The 20,984-nt window shown below is 51.8% G+C and overlaps 2 protein-coding genes across 2 annotated transcripts; one reads left to right on the top strand and one right to left on the bottom strand.

The window, feature by feature from the left end:
- The first annotated feature begins 892 nt into the window (after positions 1-892).
- On the top strand, positions 893-8,480 carry metap2a (methionyl aminopeptidase 2a). The gene is made up of 11 exons (XM_083692342.1): positions 893-1,083; positions 2,828-2,929; positions 3,034-3,096; positions 3,749-3,851; positions 4,633-4,794; positions 5,193-5,374; positions 5,509-5,603; positions 5,850-5,946; positions 6,180-6,283; positions 6,805-6,920; positions 7,043-8,480. The coding sequence occupies exons 1-11, from the start codon at positions 924-926 to the stop codon at positions 7,293-7,295; spliced, it is 1,437 nt and encodes a 478-aa protein (XP_083548468.1). The 5' UTR covers positions 893-923; the 3' UTR covers positions 7,296-8,480.
- Positions 8,481-9,182: 702 nt separating this feature from the next.
- Positions 9,183-17,542, bottom strand: usp44 (ubiquitin specific peptidase 44). The gene is made up of 6 exons (XM_083691754.1): positions 17,460-17,542; positions 13,418-15,155; positions 12,234-12,432; positions 11,881-11,989; positions 11,376-11,617; positions 9,183-11,231 (listed from the first exon to the last, which is right to left on the bottom strand). Exons 2-6 carry the CDS (start codon positions 15,035-15,037, stop codon positions 11,107-11,109), a joined length of 2,295 nt encoding a protein of 764 aa, XP_083547880.1. The 5' UTR covers positions 15,038-15,155; positions 17,460-17,542; the 3' UTR covers positions 9,183-11,106.
- Positions 17,543-20,984: the final 3,442 nt, after the last annotated feature.

Here is a 20,984-nt window from a genome sequence, read left to right as displayed (position 1 = left end):
TGTCTGTTCCTCACACTGTGTGTGTGTGTGTGAGAGAGAGAGAGAGAGAGACACAGACAGACAGAGAGAGAGAGAGATGGTAAAATTATGTTGAGAGACAGCTGCCCAATAATAAATAATTAAAATAGTGTGTGCGTGTGTGGCAGGCAACTCCTCCCTACCACTGGGACCAGAGACTTCAGCAGTGACGGCCCTCAGCGTGGTGGCTCCTGGTGTTCGTAAAACGTCAGCGTTCAATGATCTATTGAATGTTCAATCCCTCTAGAATCCAGTCGAGAGACCCAGTAAGTAGCACCATAAGGTTAATCAGCATCGCCACCTAGCGGACAAAGCTGGTAATGTGTGTAATAATAAAACATCTAGTTGACTGATAAAACAGTCAAAACTGTGTTTTTATAGATCAAAACAAGTGATTTACCGGAGGTGTGCCTCTCTGTCATATTAAGCAGCCATTTTGTTTGTATGTTTAGGGATACAGTCGTATACTGTGGCGGTATGAACATTGATATGGTCCAAAACTTCCAACATTGATGTAGTCCAAAACTTCCAACATTGATAAGGTCCGTTGATACTGTTCAGTGTGGAGTGTGTGGAATGTGTGGAGTGTGTGTTGAATGTGTGGAGTGTGTGTTGAATGTGTGTGTTGAGTGTGTAGTGTTGTGTAGTGTGTTGAGTGTGTAGTGTTGAGTGTGTGTGTGTAGTGTGTTGAGTGTGTTGAATGTGTGTGTTGTGTTGAGTGTGTGTGTGTGTGTAGTGTGTAGTGTTGAGTGTGTGTGTGTGTGTGTAGTGTGTTGAATGTGTGTGTTGAGTGTGTAGTGTTGAGTGTGTGTGTGTGTTGAGTGGATTCAACTCAGCTGATTCGGCAACTGCTCAGCACCGTCCCACAAACCACCGCGCTTCCTTTCCCACTAGCGCCTGCGATCATGGCGGATGTGGTCCAGGAGGAGCAGGTACCGGAGCACCAGCCCGAACCGGAGACGGTGCTGAACGGGGAGGCGGAAGAAAAGGAGGAGGCTGACCCGTCGGAGGAGACGGCCAAGAAGAAGAAGAAGAAGAAGAAGAAGAACAAGTCTGCAGCCACCGGTAAGGGAAGGAGTGACGGATAGACAGGCTAGTTAGCTAGCTAGCAGTCGCCCATGCTGTGAGACGGGAGCTGAACCGGGAGGTAACGTGCTGGCCAGGCCTTACGAAACACGCCTCGATCACGAAACACGCCTCGAAACAACCGAATACCGTTAGAAAGAGACAGAGAGAGAGACTTCTGTCAGCCCCGACACCTGGCAGATGTGGTTACTCAACAGATTGAAGCGAACATGAGAATGTTACCGAGTCTATCGTAGGCATGGTCTGGTCTGGTCTGGGCTGGTCCGGGCTGCGGTGCATGTGTCGCCTCCAGCTGTCTGTCTCAGCCAAGTTTTGGTGTTTCATAATGTGTGCTGGAATGGTGTTTGACTGCTTATGTAAGGCTGGGAGGCCGAAGTGTAGTTTGTTTTTTTAAAGCAACCGAAGCGAGACGAAGATCACGAAACCGATCCTGAATGTCACGTTTTTGTTGGAAATGGACAGATTCTGCTGGTCGAGGCTTCCAGTCCGGATGGCAGGAGACTGATCACGATGTTTAACCTCTTAAGCCGGACGGGCCCGTAATTGGGCCCAAATGCTGCTTTAATTAGAGTATTAATTTAATTATTGATTTACTTTATCTCCTTGTCATGTGTAGTATGTTATTTTGAACTATGATCTGAGCATATCCACACAAAACGTCAGTGTTACCGATCAAATGGCATCCTGCGTTTGCATCTGATCATCATATTTCTAATGTTATAAACAGTTTAGTTTGGGTCTTTTTTAGGCGGAAATTAGTCAAATGAGGCAGTCAGCATAGCAGCCGCCGTTAGTTATCCGTGTGAAATAGCCTAGTTCAAAACACCAGAGCGAAACGTCAAACACTATTGTCCGGGAAGCTCCCATCCCCTGGCCGTGGCATGTGCTCTGCCGGTGCTGGATGAGAGTCTGACCGTCTTCCGTACTCGCAGTGCCGCTTACCGTACGTTTTACACGACGTTCAAGATTTATCATCGCAACGGGTGAAAGTTTTGCCGGATAGTCGCACATTTTGTAACGATCGAACTCGTTTTCTACGGCGTTGCCTTTTAAGCTGTCGCTGCCAGGAATCAATCGACCGGTCCATTAACCGGCAGTGAGCGATTAGTGCTGACATCAGTACGTCGGTTTCTCGGCGTATGTGCGTGCGCCGCCCGGTGCCAAGGTTATAGACAAATGCAATACGTACTTCTGATCTCCTGCCAAGACTCCTGATCTCAGAGATTCATCGGGATTGTCCAAAGGGAATTGTCTCCCAAGTTCAAGTTCCGTTTGTGTGTCATTACATTGAATACAAGTACACAACAATACAACTTGGGCAGAGCAGCTCTCAACATCCACAACAACAACAATAGAATGTCATAAGGATAGTAAGTTAATAAAAACAATAATAATATAAATGAATGTGGCCGCAGCAATTATTGTTAGCAGCTGAGCAATGTCAATGGTGAATGTAGAGTGCAGAATGTAATGACACTGGGTGTCACTGAACAGGAGGGGGGGGGGTAGTCAGTTGAGGGGGGGGGGCCTGTCTGTACGGTGCATTCCATACACAGGCACTTGGCCCATTTCTCATGTCAACATTCTCTTCCCCAAGTGTCATCACACACACACACACACACACACACACACTGTGGCCTTGGGCGCTCTAAGCATGCATAGGAGGATGTGCTCACCCGTGTGTGTGTGTGTGTGTGTGTGTGTGTGTGATCCATCACTGCAGTGGGCAGTACAGAGGCTGAAGGGGATGGGGTGGCCGATGTGACCAAACATCTGGAGAAGCAGGCGCTGGAGGACAAGGAGAAAGAGGAGGATGGAGAGGAAGGTAAGAGCTCCGACCAGGACTCCACACACACACACTGAGGTCAGCGCGGTGGTCACATGATGTGTGGTCACATGACTGAGAACCCCTCCTCCTCCTCACCTCAGATGGAGACGACGGAGAGAACTCGGCCGGGAAGAAGAAGAAAAAGAAAAAGAAGAAGAAAGGACGTGAGTTGGCCGTTAACCTCCGCTGACGTTAGACTGATGGAGGCTATTACCTCCTCCACTGGTGATTGATGGTGGTGTAAAGGACAGGGTGGGGGGGGGGGGGTGTAAAGGACAGGGTGTAGTGGGGGGGGGGGGGGGTAGTGGTGTAGGGTGTGATAGAGGGTGCAGTGGGGGGGGGGGTAGTGGTGTAGGGTGTGGTAGAGGGTGGGGGGGGGGGGGGTAGTGGTGTAGGGTGGGGGGGGGGTAGTATTGTAGGTCTGGCTCCCTGCCAAGCTGCTGCACGCTGGAGCACAACCCGGGAGACAGACAGCCCCCCCCCCCTCCCCTTTGTCCCCCAGTTTAATAGAGCGCACGACTCTGGCCTAACGGGCTCCGGGCCGGCACCTCAGCACTGGAACGAGGGAAGGATCTCTTTAACCCACCAACCGCCAAAGAGTTCCAGAACACTCACCACCTATGTGGTGTTTACCTAGCAACAGAACTTTGATTGGCTACAAAATGAAGCGTCATAATTTATGACTTTCTGGTGAATAAAGTCGCCCGTGGCACTCTGGAATGTTGACCGTTCGGGCGACTTCGTTCCCCTCGGCGCCGAGCGGGTTTCAGAGGCGCTGGTGTCTGTTATGATTGTCGTCTTTTCTCTTCCACGCAGCCAAAGTTCAGACTGATCCTCCGTCGGTGCCAATCTGTGATCTGTATCCAAGTGGCGTTTTCCCCATCGGACAGGAATGTGAATACCCCCCCTTACAGGACGGGTAAGACGTGTGGACACACACACACACACACACACCCCGCCCTGGTGTAGTGTGGTAGCTGTTCTCAGCCTGTATTTCTAACACTGTAATACTGGAGTGGCAGCTCCACTGTCCTCCTCTGGCCGTTACACTACGCCTAGCCATACACACACACACACACACACACACACACACACACACACACACACACGTACCAGGTGAAGTGTTCTCAGGAGGGGGGCATTGAGGGCAGGTTGTTGTGCCATAAACAGTGTCAGTAACACGTCCCTCTTGGAGGTGGAGGTGTGTGTGTGTGTGTGTGTATATATATATATATAAGTCAGGCCAGGTGTAGAGTGTGTGTGTGTGTGTGTGTGTAGACAGGCCAGGTGTAGAGAGTGTGTGAGAGTGTGTGAGAGTGTGTGTGTGTGTGTGTGTGTGTGTGTGTGTGTGTGTGTGTGTGTGTGTGTGTGTGTGTGTGTGTGTGTGTGTGTGTGTGTGTGTGTGTGTGTGTGTGTGTGGACAGACCAGGTGTAGAGTGTGTGTGTGTGTGTAGACAGGCCAGGTATAGTGTGTGTGTGTATATGTGTGTATATATAGCCAGGCCAGGTATTGTGTGTGTGTGTGTGCGTGCTGACCCCGTCTCTGTGCCCCCAGTAGTGTGTGTGAGTGTGCGTGCTGACCCCGTCTCTGTGCCCCCAGTAGTGTGTGCGTGTGTGTGCGTGCGTGCGTGCTGACCCCGTCTCTGTGCCCCCAGTAGTGTGTGTGTGTGCGCGTGCTGACCCCGTCTCTGTGCCTCCAGCCGTACGGCGGCGTGGAGGATGACCAGCGAGGAGAAGAGGGTTCTGGACAAGGCCAGCGAGGAGGAGTGGAACGACTTCAGGCAGGCGGCCGAGGCCCACCGGCAGGTCCGCCAGTACGTCCGCAGCTGGATCAAACCGGGCCTGACCATGATCGACATCTGGTGAGCCTTCGTCTTCATCACCACCACCATCATCAACAACAACATTACCATCAACAACAACATTACCACCATCAACAACATTACCACCATCATCAACATTACCACCACCATCATCAACATTACCACCATCATCAACATCATTACCACCATCATCAACATCATTACCACCATCATCAACATCATTACCACCATCATCATCATTACCACCATCATCAACATCATTACCACCATCATCAACATTACCACCAACAACATTACCATCATCATCATTACCACCATCATCATCATCATTACCACCATCATCAACATTACCACCATCAACAACATTGTGTGTGTATAGCTGCCAAGCTGCTTCGATGTTCACCCCCCTCCCCCCCCCCCCCCCTCCTCCCTCCCAGTGAGCGGTTGGAGGGCTGTTCCAGGAAGCTGATCAAGGAGAACGGTCTGAACGCGGGCCTGGCCTTCCCGACCGGCTGCTCCCTCAACAACTGTGCCGCCCACTACACCCCCAACGCCGGGGACCCCACCGTGCTGCAGTACGACGACGTCTGCAAGATAGACTTCGGCACGCACATCAACGGTGCGGCCCACCCCCTCACGCACACACACATACTGTACACACACACATACTGTACACATACTCTCACACACACACACACAGAGGAAACTCGTCTGCTCAGACCAGTATGATGGTTATGCTGTGTGTGTTTCCAGGGCGGATCATTGACTGTGCCTTCACCGTCACCTTCAACCCCAAATACGACAAGCTGCTGGAGGCCGTCAGAGACGCCACCAACACTGGAATCAAGGTAGGACACACACACACACCCACACATACACACACCCCCACACAAACACACCCACACCCCCACACAAACACAGCCCTCCAAAAAGCAGCTGGATGTTAGTGTGGTGTGTAGATTAAGATCAGTCTAACCTCCCGGTGTTCCTCCAGTGTGTGGTGTGTAGATTAAGATCAGTCTAACCTCCCGGTGTTCCTCCAGTGTGTGTGGTGTGTAGATTAAGATCAGTCTAACCTCCCGGTGTTCCTCCAGTGTGCCGGAGTGGACGTGCGTCTGTGTGATGTAGGAGAGTCCATCCAGGAAGTCATGGAGTCGTACGAGGTGGAGATTGACGGCAAAACATACCAAGGTACAGCAACGCACCCACAGAACGCACCCACCCACAGCAACGCACCCACAGAACGCACCCACCCACAGCAACGCACCCACAGAAACGCACCCACCCACAGCAACACACCCACAGCAACGCACCCACCCACAGAACAGCTCTAGAACAGACGACGGGTGGGAGAAGTCACAATCTCTCTGTGTGTGTGTATGTGTGTGTGTGTGTGTGTGTTTTGATCCTCTTCTCTCCTCCAGTGAAGCCAATCCGGAACCTGAACGGCCACTCTATTGGCCAGTACAGGATACACGCTGGAAAGACGGTCCCCATCGTCAAGGGAGGCGAAGCCACGAGGATGGAGGTGGGTGGGTGTGTGTCTGGATGGAGGTGGGTGTGTGTGTGGGTGTGTCTGGATGGAGGTGGGTGTGTCTGGATGGAGGTGGGTGTGTGTGTGTGTGTGTGTGTCTGGATGGAGGTGGGTGTGTGTGTGTCTGGATGGAGGTGGGTGTGTGTGTGTGAGATGCATGCCACACTTGTTTGATGCCACAGTTTGCTGATGAGCCCGTTGCGATACCTGTGGAGGGGTAATTGGAGGGAGGGAGGGAGATGAGTCCCAGTCCCACTGAACATCATTACAGTGAGTAATGGTGTGCTCTTGAGAGGTGACTCAGTGCAATTAGACAGTAATACACAACCTGGGAAGGTTGAGATTGTCATAAAAGAGCAATTCACAGTACAAGCGTTCCAAAAATCAGTTTTTGTCCTTGTACTTTATGCTGAATGTAACACACTGTGCTGTTATTGATGATCAATGGACAAAGTCTGAACCTCTCTCTCTCTCTCTGTCTGTCTCTCTCTCTCCCCCCCCCCCCCCCCCTCCAGGAGGGAGAGGTATATGCTATCGAGACATTCGGCAGCACTGGGAAGGGCGTGGTCCATGATGACATGGAGTGCTCCCATTACATGAAGAACTTTGACGTTGGACATGTCCCAATCAGGTAAGCTGTGTGTGAGTGTGTGAGAGAGAGATAGACACAGACACAGGGACTTGTCTAGCCTGTGAGTCCTGGACCTGTGTATGTCCCAGTGTCACCCACATCCTCCCTTTCTGTCTGTCCAGACTCCCCCGGGCCAAGCACCTGCTGAACGTCATCAACGAGAGCTTCGGCACGCTGGCCTTCTGCCGCCGTTGGCTGGACCGGCTGGGCGAGAGCAAGTACCTGATGGCCCTGAAGAACCTGTGTGACCTGGGCATCGTGGACCCCTACCCCCCCCTCTGTGACTCCAAAGGCTGCTACACGGCCCAGTTCGAGCACACCATCCTGCTCAGGCCCACCTGCAAAGAGGTGGTGAGCCGGGGGGACGACTACTGATTCCCCCCCCCCCCCCCCTCCCTCCCTCCTATCACCACACAACCCCCCCCACCCCACCCCACCCCCTCCCCTCCTATCCCCACTACAGAGAATAAACACACAGAAACATTGCCTGCACTCTCTTAACAGAAAAGAGCATCCAATACAGGATCTCTCTTTTTTGTTTCTCTTCTCTCTCTCTCTCTTCTCTCTCTCTTCTCTTCTCTCTCTCTCTTCTCTCTCTCGCCCTGTGGCAAGAGAGCAGCGGCCAAGGCTACGATACGCTGCTGTTAAGTACCCAGAATGCAGTTTTCCTTTCTACTTACCTAGAGCGAGCAGGGAGGGGGACTTGGCTTCCTTAGCAGCGGCTGAATTTTGTATTATTATTTGTTTTGGGGGTGGTGGGGGTGTGGGGGGTGTCTGACTGACACCCACGTTAATACTTCAGCTCGGTCGTCATGTTCACTCATCTTGCTTCAGTCAGGGAGGGGGGCGGGGGGGTTAAGCCTTGCTGTGCGCCTCTCATTAGCATGGACACACCGGTGTCTCCCAGCCATTTTCTGAAGGGCCCCCCCCCCCCCCCTTCATCAGCCAAGCCATTTTTCCACAAAACTTAAAGTAAACTGTTAAACAGTTAAATATGTATTCAAGCTGCCTCTCCTTAGGAAAGAACCCCAGTATTCAAACACAACGATAGTATACGATCCCCCCCCCCCCCCCCCCCCCCACCTCTCCTACTTAAACCTTACAGACAGCAGTCCTCCAGCCTGACTAGAATACCAAACTAGGAACCACGGTGGGTGTCCACTGGTCACTAGCATTACAGTCAGGAACCAGAGGTTCTGGCAGGTGGGACTGGGACTAGGGCTGGGACTGGGACTGGGACTAGGACTGGGACTAGGACTAGGACTAGGGCTGCCTGGAATGGTAAAACTCCCCCTCCCCTTTGAGCTGGGGGCGGGGGGCCTGTGGCCATGACGACCACACAGGACCCACACATCCGCAGCTGTACGTTTGGCTTCTGCCACTCTGGGGGAGGGGCCTCTGCACTCCACCTCTCCAGTCGCATGTTTCTTTGATATTTTGTAAAATATCTTTGAAATGGCTGCTTGCCATCGTATGTACCTGGTGTAGCGCTTCATTTTGAATTCCCTGAAATGTTTTTGTAAGAAAAAAAAAGATTGAATAAACAATAATTTTGCTCTCGCTCTGGATCCTAGCTTTCTCTCTCTCTAGTTGACCTCGGGCGGAGAGGTTGTGTTTCTTGAATGAGGGATGGATGAAGATTCACCACCTGGTCCTACTGGCCCTGGCAGGGCTCCAGGGCCCAGTATATCCCAAGATTTAATCTAGAGCAGAATGATCCGGAGTGTTTTTTTTTGCTATCCAGGATCAGATCCACCTGGCAGATTTTTAGTAGCATGGGGGGGAAAAAATCAGCCGGTTTGGATCTGATCCAGGATAGTAAAAAAAAAAAAAAAAAAGAAGAAGAAGCTGGATCGTTCTGATCCAGATGAGATGTTCTGAAATGCTGGGTCCCTGTAGGTTCCCTCGCCCAAACTAACGTGGGGGGGGTCATATGAAGCACAGAACACTGCAGGACTAGTTCCTGTTTTTAACCCAACAGCCAGAGTTCCGGAACACTCGCCACCTGGAGTGTTCCATGTGGTGTCTACCTAGCAACAGTACTTTGATTGGCTACAAAATGAAGTATCATAATTTATGCATTTTTGGTGAATAAAATCACCCGTGGCGCTCTAGAATGTTGACTGTGGGCGACTTTATTCCCCCTCGGCGCTGAATGAGTTAACTGGGTTGTGTTCTGCATGAGGTGGTCCAGCGTGGTGTTCTGTCTCATAAGACCACACACACGGCTGAGGTCAATGAAATCACACAGTCAGGTTTTTCTTAGAAAAATGAAAAAATATTCTCATTTTAATTGAGGTAATTTTCTCTTAAAATTGAGGTAACAATTTGCATAGTATCACTTCCATCAATGTATACATGCATCCAGGGAGGAGGAGGAGGGTGACGACACCAACAGACTCATCAGACATGAAATGTGCTTTGAATTCTCCCTCTGAAAGTTGAACCAGAGAAGGAACAACATGTAGACTGAGTCTGAGAACAGTTCTCACACACACACTCTCTCTCACACACACACTGCAAGGACCTAATTACATCTTTCCAGGTATGTTACACTTAGTCAAATATACAGTACATCTACACACACACACACACAGGAGAGACTGATCACATCTCATGTAGATGTGTCTATACTGCTGGTGATTCAAAACATTGAAAATGGGTGAAAGATACTGTATAAAACTATACACATCTGAGTTTCTATGACAGTTAAATGGCCTCATTTAAAAAAAAAAAAAAATCAACTTCAAACTTTTGTCAAAAGAGAGTAAAAGAATACATTCATTTTCTAAATGCTGGCCAGGATAGTAGTCCTACCGTGCAGCCTCGTTGTGTTGTTGACACCAAATCTGCTCTTTTGGCAAAAGAACTACACAAATATATTTGCTCTGACAATAAAGGACACTTCTCTCTGACACTCAGTGAGACTTCAGCCACAGTATCTGTCAAAGGGATTCTTACAGGCATAAAAAACACCAACCCCACTGAAGACATTTACATTCTGGGGAAGATAGGGGGCAGCATTTAGACATAAAAACATCCCTTTGGAGACAGGTTACAAAAGTTTTTTTGTTTTTTTTCCAAAAACCAGAAAAGATTAAAAAAAATATCCTGTAAAATGTTGTAATTGTTTTTGGGAAAAGCTGAGAGAAGCTGTCAACATTTCCCACCGTGCTTTGGCTTGAGATCAGCCAATCATTAACCACTTCCTGACTGACCCAGAAGTAATACAGAGGTATACCCCCCCAAAAAAACATTGGTTAGTCCTGCCAGACACAACCCCTGAAGCCCCGTCTCCTCGTCTTCGACAGGTGTACCTCTGGAAGGATTGAACAGGTAAGAAAGAAAAAAAGAAAAAAAAAAGTCCACAAGTAATCTCCAGCTCTATGCGCCTGTTGAAGACGAGTGGGTTGGTTTGGTTCTGGAGCGGACCGGTGTGAGGAGACAGAACCACCTGGAGTATTCTACGTCCAGCTGGGTGTCTGGACCGACCGGGCGGTCCCGTAGTCACCTGTCTGGCGAGGCGCTGAGGAACAGCTGAGCTGATCGGCTTGATTGACAACCACAGGTCAGAAAGCACACAGGAGCAGGAAGGTCGACACCTGAATACCTGTAGACGTATAGTATAGGACACTTCCATGTAGGTCACACCTGACCAAAGTCTGTCTGCCTGCCTGCCTGCCTGCCTGTCTGTCTGCCTGTCAGCTGCTACTAGGACACACCTTGGCTCACGCTCTGGTTTATAAAATACACCTGTACACAATCAAACACAAACGTCAACACGCTTACAAGATAGAAAAAAAAAAACATATAAACACCATGTACAAGAAATTCACAGAGTAGAATCATGTTTTAAAAAAAGAGTCCTTTAAGTCTCTATTCCTTATAGAAAAATATAAATCAAAGGATTCTTCCTCCCCCTCGAGGAGATCAATGCCCAGAGAGAGAGAGATGGGTGGGAGAGAGAGAGGGAGGGAGAGAAATGGGTGAGAGAGAAAGGGAGGGAGAGAGATGGGTGAGAGAGAGAGGGAGAGGGAGGGAGAGAAATGGGTGAGAGGGAGAGGGAGGGAGAGAGAGAGATGGGTGGGAGAGAGGGGGAGGGAGAGAGGGAGCTGAGATGTTTTGGTGGTGGTGGCGGTGCTGACGTCATGAGGTACCGAGGGGGCGGGGTCAGTGGAGCGTGGTCCTATCGCGGCCGGTCTTTGTCCTGAGTGTGACACTGCGTGTAGAACAGGATGTAGGCCTGGGCGCGGCAGACCTCCTCCACAGAACACACGTTCAGCTGAGAGTCATTACAGTGAACCCAGAACCCTGCGGAGGAGGAGGAGGAGGAGGAGGAGGGGGGGGGGGGAGGTTAGATTCTACATTCCATGATAATAATAAAGTTCTGTCTCACCCCCCTCTTTGTTGCAGCAGTAGGCAGTGTGTGTGTGTGTGTGTGTGTGTGTGACTCACCCCCCTCTTTGTTGTAGCAGTAGGCAGTGTAGTGGCCAGAGCCGAAGCCTTTCCCATGATGCATCACCACCGCGGACAGCTCGTAGAGGAAGTGTTTGGGGCGTGGCGAGCCTGAGGAGGCGGGGCCCGAGCAGGGCGAGCCTTTGGGGGAGGAGTCTCGGCAGCAGTAGGGCTCCATGTTGAGGAGCTGGTCGAAGCTGACGTGGACCCCGATCTTCTCCCGATGGTTCCGCCCAGACCACCTGCAGACCAATCACAACCACAGGCTGCTCAACGGACAAGCCAACGGACCAATCATGGAACACAAAAGCTCTGGGGTGTGGCTGTGTCAGTCGCTGTCAAGAGGTAGAAATCGGAGGACAGGCTCATTTGTAAACACACACACGCACAAACGCGTGTGTTTGATACCATTCCTCATTCCGGTCCACGCATTACAACAAGCCCCCCCCCCTCCGATTTCTACCTCGGCCGGCCTCCCGTGGCTGTGGCGCGGGGCGGGGCGTACCTGAAGCGTTTGAGGTGCAGCCGGAGGACCTGAGGCAGTTTGTGGACCATCAGCTGTTTCTGGGCCTCGGTCAGGATGACGGGCTTGGAGGAGAACCGACGCCGTTTACCTGAAGACACGGGGGGAAGGGTGTCACCTCACACTGCACCACTAGAGGGAGCACTTCAGCCTGCACCAGGGTGTGTGTGTGTCTGACTGACCCTGTGAGTGAGAGAGTGTGTGTGTGTGTGTGTGTGTGTGTGTGTTTCTGAAAAGTTGAATCTAAAAGTTAATAGCTGCATTCAAACAGTTAATAATAATTAAATAGGGCGTTTCAAAGCGTGCGTTCATGCACGCGCGCGCGTGAGACTCACTGTTGCACTGGTCGCAGGCGTAGATGTTGCCCTCCAGCGCCTCCGTCTCGGTGAACTTGGCGAGCATCTCCGTCAACCGGCAGGATGCCTGCGCCGCCACCTCCCGGCTGTTACTATGGTAACGCTCCGGAAACTCCAGAGACAGGTCCCAGAACGGCTCCACGGTGTTGGACTGGTGGTCGCAGGCCAGACACGTCACCTGAGGGAGGGAGAGAGGGAGGGAGGGAGGGAGGGAGAGAGGGAGAGAGGGAGGGAGGGAGGGAGAGAGGGAGGGAGGTGGGGAGGGAAGGAATAGGGAGGGAGAGAGGGAGGTGGGGAGGAGGGAGGGAGGAAGAGAGAGAGGTGGGGAGGGAGAGAGGGAGGTGGGGAGGGAAGGAAGGAAGGAGGGAGGGAGGGAGAGGGGTAAGAGAGATCTGAGGGAAGCCAAAGGCAGCTGATCTAATGTGATTGTTTAAACAGATACTGGACTGTCTGAGACACACACAGCTTTACTGGCCCCCCAAATACACACACTCAGCCCCTTGTTAAGCAAGAGCAGGTGTGTGTGTGTGTGTGTGTGTGTGTGTGTGCTCTGCCTCGCAGAGTAGAACTTGGACCCAAAATCTCTCGATCCCTTGATCCTTCCCCCACTCACATTCAGGAGCCTTCCTCATTCGGTGTGACAATCATCTTATATTTGACATTTGGTATTATTTGGTATTATTTGGTATTATTTTCTGTGAAATGTAATTGCTGCTGACTGGGTGAAGTGCGTTTCTCTGCAGACTGTTGGTTGAATCCCAGGACATCGGTGGTCTTGGTGTCAAACAAACATGTTGCTCATATGTATGTGGCCAAAGCCTAACATACCAAAATCACCCCCATTAAACAGCAAAGAATGTTTAAGAGCATTTTTTGTTGAATCGTCGTGTGTGTGTGTGTAGGAGTGTGTGTGTACGAGTGTGTGCATGCGTGTGTAGGTATGTGTGTGTGCGTGCGTAGGAGTGTGAGTGTGTGTGTGTGTGTGTGTACGAGTGTGTAGGTATGTGTGTGTGTGTAAGTGTGTGTGTAGGAGTGTGTGTGTAAGCGTGTGTGTGTGTGCATGTGTGTGTAGGTATGTGTGTGTGTGTGCGCATGTGTGTGTAAGTGTGTGTGCGTGTGTGTGTGTGTGTGTGTGCATGCGTGTGTAGGAGTGTGTCTCTTACCTGGCTGAGCAGCTGGCCGTGGAAGATGGTGTTGACGATGCTGAGCACCTGTTTGATGAGCCTCCTCTGCGTGTGCGGGACCCCCGTGGGGGGCGTGTGTGTGCCCGTGCTCTCCAGCTCCCGCTGCACCTTGTCCAGCAGCTCACACAGGAACTCCTGGGCGTCCTGCTGGGCGTAGCCCCGGAACGCGGGGATCAGCTGCCACACCGAATGCAGCATGGCGAAGGGCGACACTAGCGCCCACTTCCCAGACCACATGACCTGGAACAGGGTGTGCAGCTCATGGCACAGGGATATGTGTTTGGAGCTGGGCTCCTTGGGCTGGATGAGCTCCATGCTGCGTGACCGGGAGGCCCCCCCGCTCAGCCCCACGCCCGCCTGGGGCCCCCTCCTCTGGGGGGTGAGAGGGGAGGAGGCCTGGGGGACCACCAGCTGGCCGTGGACGGCCGAGGCCAGCAGCTCCAGCGCCTGGGTCAGGTCCAGGCGGAGGAAGCACTCCCTGAAGATGTGCAGGTGGCTCAGCACCTGCAGGATGGAGTTCATGTAGCAGGTGTTGCCCAGGTTCCGCAGGCCCGTGACCCCCGGGGTCACGGTGGGCCGGCGTTTGAGGGGAGAGTCGCCCTGTTTGGAGGGGGGCCGGCGGGGGGCAGGGGCGGGGGCAGGGGTGGGGGTAGTCCTGGAGGGGGCTGAGGCAGCTCTCTGTTTGGGTTTGGCGGTGGAGGGTGTGCGTGTTTTGGGCTGTTCGTTTTTTTTAGGTCGGCCCACTTTTTTGGGAGTGTGAGCGGGAGGGATCTGGGTCCTTGGGCGTGGGGTGGGGGTGGGGGCCGGGGCGGAGCGAGGGGTACCGGGGGTCCGTGAGCGTGTAGGGCGGGGGGACACGGCGGCCGCGGCCGCGGCAGCAGCAGCTTTACGACTCTTCCTCCTCAGGCGATGGCTCTTCCTCGGAGGGGCGCTCTCCAGCTCCTCCAGCACCTGCCTCTTCAGCGTCCTCCTCTTCTCCCGCGCCTCCTTCCTCCGCGCCTCCTCCTCCTCCTCCTGCCTCTCCTCCTCCTCCCGCCTCCTCCCGCCTTCCGTCTGGGCGAACCAGCTGCGGAACACGCGGCCCATGAGCGACCGGCGGCGGTGCCAGAGCGCCGTGAACATCCTGTCCTCGTCCCTCAGCTGCAGCTCCCGGGCGCCGCAGGGCGCCGGCGCGTCGGGGGCGGCGCTGGCCGAGCGCAGGGTGCGCCCGCTGCGCGTCGTCACCTCGTAGCGCTGGCTCTGGATGGCGCTCAGCGTGCTCCGCAGCAGCTTCAGGTCCCCCGTGGCGTTGTCGTTCAGCACGTAGTCGTCGCACAGGTAGCAGAAGACATAGAGCTCGTTCACCTCCATGGCCAGCGGGTGGCGCTGGTGGTGGAAGTGCTGCAGGGCGTGCTCCTCGATGTAGCGGCCGCACGCCACGTGGGCGCAGCCCAGGCACGCCCACACGGACTCGGTGGTGTTGCAGTCCAGACAGTGCCACTTCTGGGGGTTCAGGATGGAGTGGTCCGGGGCCAGCCGCAGCCTCCCCACGTGTTTACACCTGTCCATCACACAACACACAGCACGCCTGGAGGGGCCAGTCAGTGTGTGCGCGTGCATGCGTGTGTGTGGGCGGGCGGGTGTCAGTGTTTGTGACACGTCCGTCCACACTGGCTTCAGATCACCATGGTGACCGCAGCGAGCTGAGAAACTGGGCGCTCCCACGGCATGGTGTTATCTGGGGGGGGGGGGGGGGGGGGTTAGCAGGGGAAACATCTGCATCAAAAGCCACATCTAAACAACATTAACATAAATCAACTTTCCTACACTGTTGTCTTTGATGAACAGCCCACATGGCCTCCGTTTGATCCAATGCCAATCTTTTCTTCTTCTTCTTTTCTCTCTGTGGTGATTGTATAAGTGTTTAAACTGAAAGCACCGAGGTCCAATTGCTAAGAATTTAATGAAGATGGATGACAAATAGGTCGTTTAAAAACAGACTGCTAGCAGACAGTCGAGACGCACCGGACCGATAATGAGCATCGGTGTGAGGGGTTGAGGGGTTGGGGGGTGTTGTGAGAAGTTGGGGGGGTTGAGGTGTTGAGGGATTGTGAGGGGTTGAGGTGTTATGAGGGGTTGTGAGGTGTTATGAGGGGTTGTGAGGGGTTATGTGGGGTTGTGGGGTGTTATGAGGGGTGGCAGGAGCATTTCACATTTAAAAGAAAGAGCCTTTTATCAGACTGGTATCGGCCGACAATCAAAGCTCAGTACTCGGAATCCGCAATAAAAAGGTGATAATCGGTGCTTCCCTGGCAGACCGGCACAACAATCATTTATCGGAATGTAGGCTACAACACTTCTAATTATGATGTCATTGGATTGGGGAGGAGTGAGCCAATTTCACCAAAGACCACATTTGACTGGAAATGTAAATCAGATGGGACGGCGCTGTAATAGATTTCCTCTTGTGCACCCCTCTGCGATAAGTTGCGTACCCCGGGGGGGGGGGGGGGGGGTGAGAGCTGTTGGGATGGGGGATCCCCCGTGTGAGTCTCTACTCCATCGCCCCCCAACTGGGGCCAAAGAGGACTTAAGCCCAGCCAACAAAGGAGGGCCGAGCTGGGAGGGTGGAGCCCCCTTTGTCTGTGTACAGGCTGCCTTACAGGGAGCGAAGAGGGGGAAGAGAGAAAAACACAGATAGGAGAGAGAGAGAGAGAGAGAGAGAGAGAGAGAGAGAGAGAGAATAGGAGAGAGAGAGAGAGAGAGAGAGAGAGAGTGAATAGGAGAGAGAGAGAGAGAGAGAGAGAGAGAGAGAGAGTGAATAGGAGAGAGAGAGAGAGAGAGAGAGAGAAAGTGATCAGGAAAGTGAAAAGAGAGGGATAAGAGGGAAAGGAGGAAACCTGAGGCTTGCAGCTTCAGACACTCCTGGTCTAAACAACTCCTTCCAAGTGGCCAGTTCTACCTGACCATGTCCACAGCCTCCACCTTCATGAACAAAACAACAAGCTAGACTCTCAGCTTTGGGGGGGGGGGGGGGTTACCAGTGAGAATACATGAGAGGGACAGTGTTTATCAGTGGGTTACTGTTTACCATCCCCTGTGGCCTCCCTGCGGTAAAAATAAGTTGTCATCCCTGACAACAACCTGACCTAGTGGTACGTAGTCGTTACCCTTGAGGCAAATCAAAGCAAATGATGTATCGATTGATATGTTGATCTATTAACGAGCTACATACTTTCCCGTCGTGTCTCTTCTAATCATGTATATCATTAATAAAAGGCCAGAGTCCAATTCACAAACATTACTGTGACTCATTTCTTAACTACGAATGATACAACTCTGATGCAACATAAGGAGTTGTTGGCTCAGACATTCCTCGGATAACCAGCAAGCATAGCTGGATGACTTTATTATTTTTAACGTTTTATTTTGACCAATAAACCTCTCTAGTGCAGCTAGCTCGCCAACTTCTACCGAGCTGCCTCGCTCCCTTGTTTACAACAAGCCGCTCGGTTGTTGCTTTGAGAAACGCGTCCTCGTAAAGTTCATTAGCTAATTGACATACTAGAACATAACTCATTTAACACACACACACACACACTTGTTTCTATCCACTTTTGAAAACCAGCCTTGACGTTTGTTAGGTAGGTAAAGAACTAAGAAGTTATGGTGAATATCAGCATCCCGGGGACGCGCCTGCGAGGTGCCCTTGCCTTGTGCTCTGACTGGCGGCAAGTCTGTCGCCCCGCTAACTCACCAGCCACAGGGACCCGGCTAACTAGCTGGCTAGCCGGCTAACTACACGGTACAGAACATAAAATCCGCTCCCGAACTGCCAGTAGTTGGCTAATTTGTTAGCCGGCTAGCTATATCATGCTAATGCTTGCCAAGCTCAGGCGTTAGGGGTCAATTCTTCCTGCTTAGAATTGTACCGTCGACACGCGTGTGGCATCGCACAGTAAAGTGTACACCGTCTCACACGACCCACACCGCTGATGTGCGTTTAAGACATGAAAGCTTTAAAGTAGCGTAGCTCTCCTACCTCTCCTTCACGGCTCTTATCCCTCTGATAAAGCGGCCGCCATCTTGTCTACTCTTGTTGTCGCGTGGTGTTGGCTCGAGCGCGTCCTCGTGAAGTGACGTCGTCGCTGTGTGACAATAAGTCAGGTATCCGCCGAGTTCCTGGAGCAGGTTGAACCCGCAACACACACACACACACACACACACACACACACACACACACACACACACACACACACACACACACACACACACACACACACACACACACACACACACACACACTACCAGGGACGTGAAGACGAGATTCAATTAAAATCATTCTGCTGAAATGCCTGCCTGTAACCGGTAATAATATCTCACTTTTTTTCTTTTTCTTTTTTAACTGTTTGGTGTCGCACTGCAGCAAGCAGCAGGAGCAGGACAGGCAAGACTCCGAAAAATCGCTGCTTCTGTATAAAAAAAAAAAAAAGGAACACTTCCAATTGATAACCATAAGAGGGCAATGCTGAGCCACTGGTGTGTGTGTGTGAGACTGAGCGCATTGGAAACATTTATTCCTGAAGTGAGTGGATTGCTGTGCGTGCGTGCGTGCGTGTGTGTGTATACATGTTATTAAGCACTTAGTGTTGGATGAGGGCGTAATGCACCCATGCTGGTTAATGAAGGCTGGGGACACATGCTATCACTATGTAGATGCTATCACACTAGGGGTCTGGGGGGGCATTACGCCCGGAAGCTGAAGCCCTGAGACAGAACCACAGCCGGGGTCGGTCCCTGGCCCTGTCAGCAGCTTGGCGTGATATTGAAACACTATTCGGCAGAGTGAAGTGTTAGGATGAGTGAAAGTGTTGCCATCTGTCACTTCATCGGAACAGGACACTGAGAGAGAGGATTGTTGATCCCCAAACGCACACAGGCAGGCACGCACGCACACACACACACACACACACACACACACACACACGCTATCCTTGGTGCAGATGCATCAAACTCAGTAGATCTCTCTCTCAACACGTCTCTGCTGCTGATTTAGAGGACTTAGCTTAGCTTCAGCAGTGTCAACATTGTGTGTGAGAGAGAGAGAGAGAGATGTGGGTGAAAGGTGTGTGTGTGTGTGTGAAAGAGAGAGAGAGATGTGGGTGAAAGGTGTGTGTGTGTGTGAGAGAGAGAGAGATGTGTTTGTGTGTGAACGATGTGTGTGTGAGAGAGAGAGAGAGAGAGAGAGAGATGTGTTTGTGTGTGAACGGTGTGTGTGTGAGAGAGAGAGAGAGAGAGAGATGTGTTTGTGTGTGAACGGTGTGTGTGTGTGAGAGAGAGATGTGTTTGTGTGTGTGTGTGTGTGTGTGTGTGAGAGAGAGAAGACATTCCGTGAAGTGAGTAAGCGAGGTATGTGTGTGTACTCTAGATCTGCCACACGATTCCTGTTGATTCGCCTCTAATGTTTTTCTCCCTCTGTGTCCTGCGGCCTTCACTGAGCCTTCGTGTTCACACACGTTCACTCCCTCCCCCCCTCCCTCCCTCCCCCTCCCTCCCTCCTCTCCATCTCTCGTCCTCTCACCCACACTCTACATAGGCAAATCACAACTCACACACCTATTCACACGTTCAAGTTTGTACATACCAACACACCTCCTGTTTGCTGTGAACGAGGCAGGGATTTCTGTGAAAGGAATCCCGGCGGTTTTATAATGGTGCTTAGCAGCGGCGTATGGCGACGGTTTGTGTGCAAATGAAAAACACAGGTGCCGATGAGCGAGGGGAAATGGTTAACAACCCGTAAACAAACATGTACGGTATAATTGTGGTTTCTGTTTGTATGGTTTATGTGTTGGTCGGGTTAGGGTCTTTACAGTGTGTTGATGGTCTGGGCCGCCAGCTACTGTTTCTTGTATGCGGTATAGTATCTGTGAAAGAATGTTCACCTGTTCGTTTGACTGACTGTCTGTCTGTCTAATCCTAACCCTTCCTGTCTGTCTGTCTGTCTCTGCCTGTCTTCCTGTCTCTCTCTCTGTCTACCTACCTGTCTCTCTACCCGTCTGTCTCTGTCTGCCTGCCTTCCTCTCTGTCTGTCTGTCTCTGTGTCTCTCTCTCTGTCTGTCTGTCTGTCTCTGCCTGCCTTCCTGTCTGTCTGTCTGCCTGCCTCTCTGCCTGCCTTCCTCTCTGTCTGTCTCTGTGTCTGTCTGTCTGTCTGTCTCTCAGCACCTTTCATTCATGACAACCTGTGTGTGTTTTTCTACAAGCGGCTGTAATGAGTTGATGACACCAGGGAGTCGGTGGAGTTGTACTGTAATAATCACCTGTTATGTCTCAATCTCTCTGCTATGTCAACACAGCCCTGTCCTGGCTTGTTCTGATGTACCTTTGGTAGAGAGCGTTCCTGCACGTGTGTGTGTGTGTGTGTGTGTGTGTGTGTGTGGTAGTAGTGAATGGTTTTAGAGAAAGAGCCTGGGAGAGTTATTGGGTGAAGAACTGGTGACTGCTTTTTCGTCTAGCTTTCCTTCCCTCCATTTCCTCTGTAACTGAATCAGAGCTGGTCATGAGGTAACAGAACACAGAGCACATGACAGACATCCACCTTCAAGTTGGTAACACACGATCAAGTTGATAACACACATGTTCTCCCTCCCCTCCCTCCCCCATCTCTCCCCCATCTCCCTGTTTCTCTCCTTACACAAGAGAGACACACATAGGTCTGGATGCAGGTTGGCGTGTGTGACTCCCAGGGAAGGTTCTTTGGGGGTCTCTCTCTCTCTCTTTCACTGTGATGGGTGTTGAAAGAGAGTATTGTGGGGTCCACAGTGTGGAGGGGGGAGGGGTGTGGAGGGGGGAGGGGTGTCGCCTTCCAATAGGGGAATGCTGACAGGACAAAGGCCATAACTCCATTCTATAGCGCACAAGTGGAGCATTGTGTGCATACAGAGCCCCACACCCACACCCACCCACACCCACACCATGCATACACACAACAAACATACACAAGAACACGCCCCTACCAGCCCTCCGCACACCATACACCCCACCATACACCCCACAATCCCACCATCCCACCATACACCCCACAATCCCACCATCCCACCATACACCCCACCATCCCACCATACACCCCACAATCCCACCATCCCACCATACACCCCACCATACACCCCACCATCCCACCATACACCCCACCATCCCACCACCACAACGACGGGAACCCCTGATTGGACGGCAGTTGTGGGATTTGAAAGGATAATTGGTCGATTCCACCTCAATTCTGTCCATTTAGGATTAGAAAATGAATTAGAAAAAGAAAAAAAAAGACATTACATTCCAATAAAGAGAACAATCGAAAAGAAAAGCGAAACAGGGAGAAAACAAGAAGAAAAGAAAAGCGATTGTTTCAGTCGTTGTGTTGGAATGTCAGGTCACTTGGAGGCAGGGATGAGAACAGGGATGAGAGCAGGGATGAGAACAGGGATGAGAGCAGGGATGAGGGCAGGGATGAGAACAGGGATGAGAGTAGGGATGAGGGCAGGGATGAGAGCAGGGATGAGAGCAGGGATGA

This window comes from Argentina silus (assembly GCF_951799395.1).
Source record: "Argentina silus genome assembly, chromosome: 20".
NCBI lineage: Eukaryota > Metazoa > Chordata > Actinopteri > Argentiniformes > Argentinidae > Argentina > Argentina silus.
This window is presented reverse-complemented; position numbering and strand designations above follow the sequence as displayed.

Bases quoted from the DNA above. Each gene is read 5' to 3' on its own strand.
- metap2a (XM_083692342.1), top strand. From the start codon at position 924: ATGGCGGATGTGGTCCAGGAGGAGCAGGTACCGGAGCACCAGCCCGAA. The intron at 3,852-4,632 runs GTAAGACGTGTG...CTGTGCCTCCAG, and splicing joins TACCCCCCCTTACAGGACGG to CCGTACGGCGGCGTGGAGGA. The intron at 5,375-5,508 runs GTGCGGCCCACC...GTGTGTTTCCAG, and splicing joins CTTCGGCACGCACATCAACG to GGCGGATCATTGACTGTGCC.
- usp44 (XM_083691754.1), bottom strand. From the start codon at position 15,037: ATGCACGCGCACACACTGACTGGCCCCTCCAGGCGTGCTGTGTGTTGT. The intron at 11,618-11,880 runs GTACGCCCCGCC...ATTGGTCTGCAG, and splicing joins CTGCACCTCAAACGCTTCAG to GTGGTCTGGGCGGAACCATC. The intron at 11,232-11,375 runs GTGAGTCACACA...CCTCCTCCGCAG, and splicing joins CTGCTACAACAAAGAGGGGG to GGTTCTGGGTTCACTGTAAT.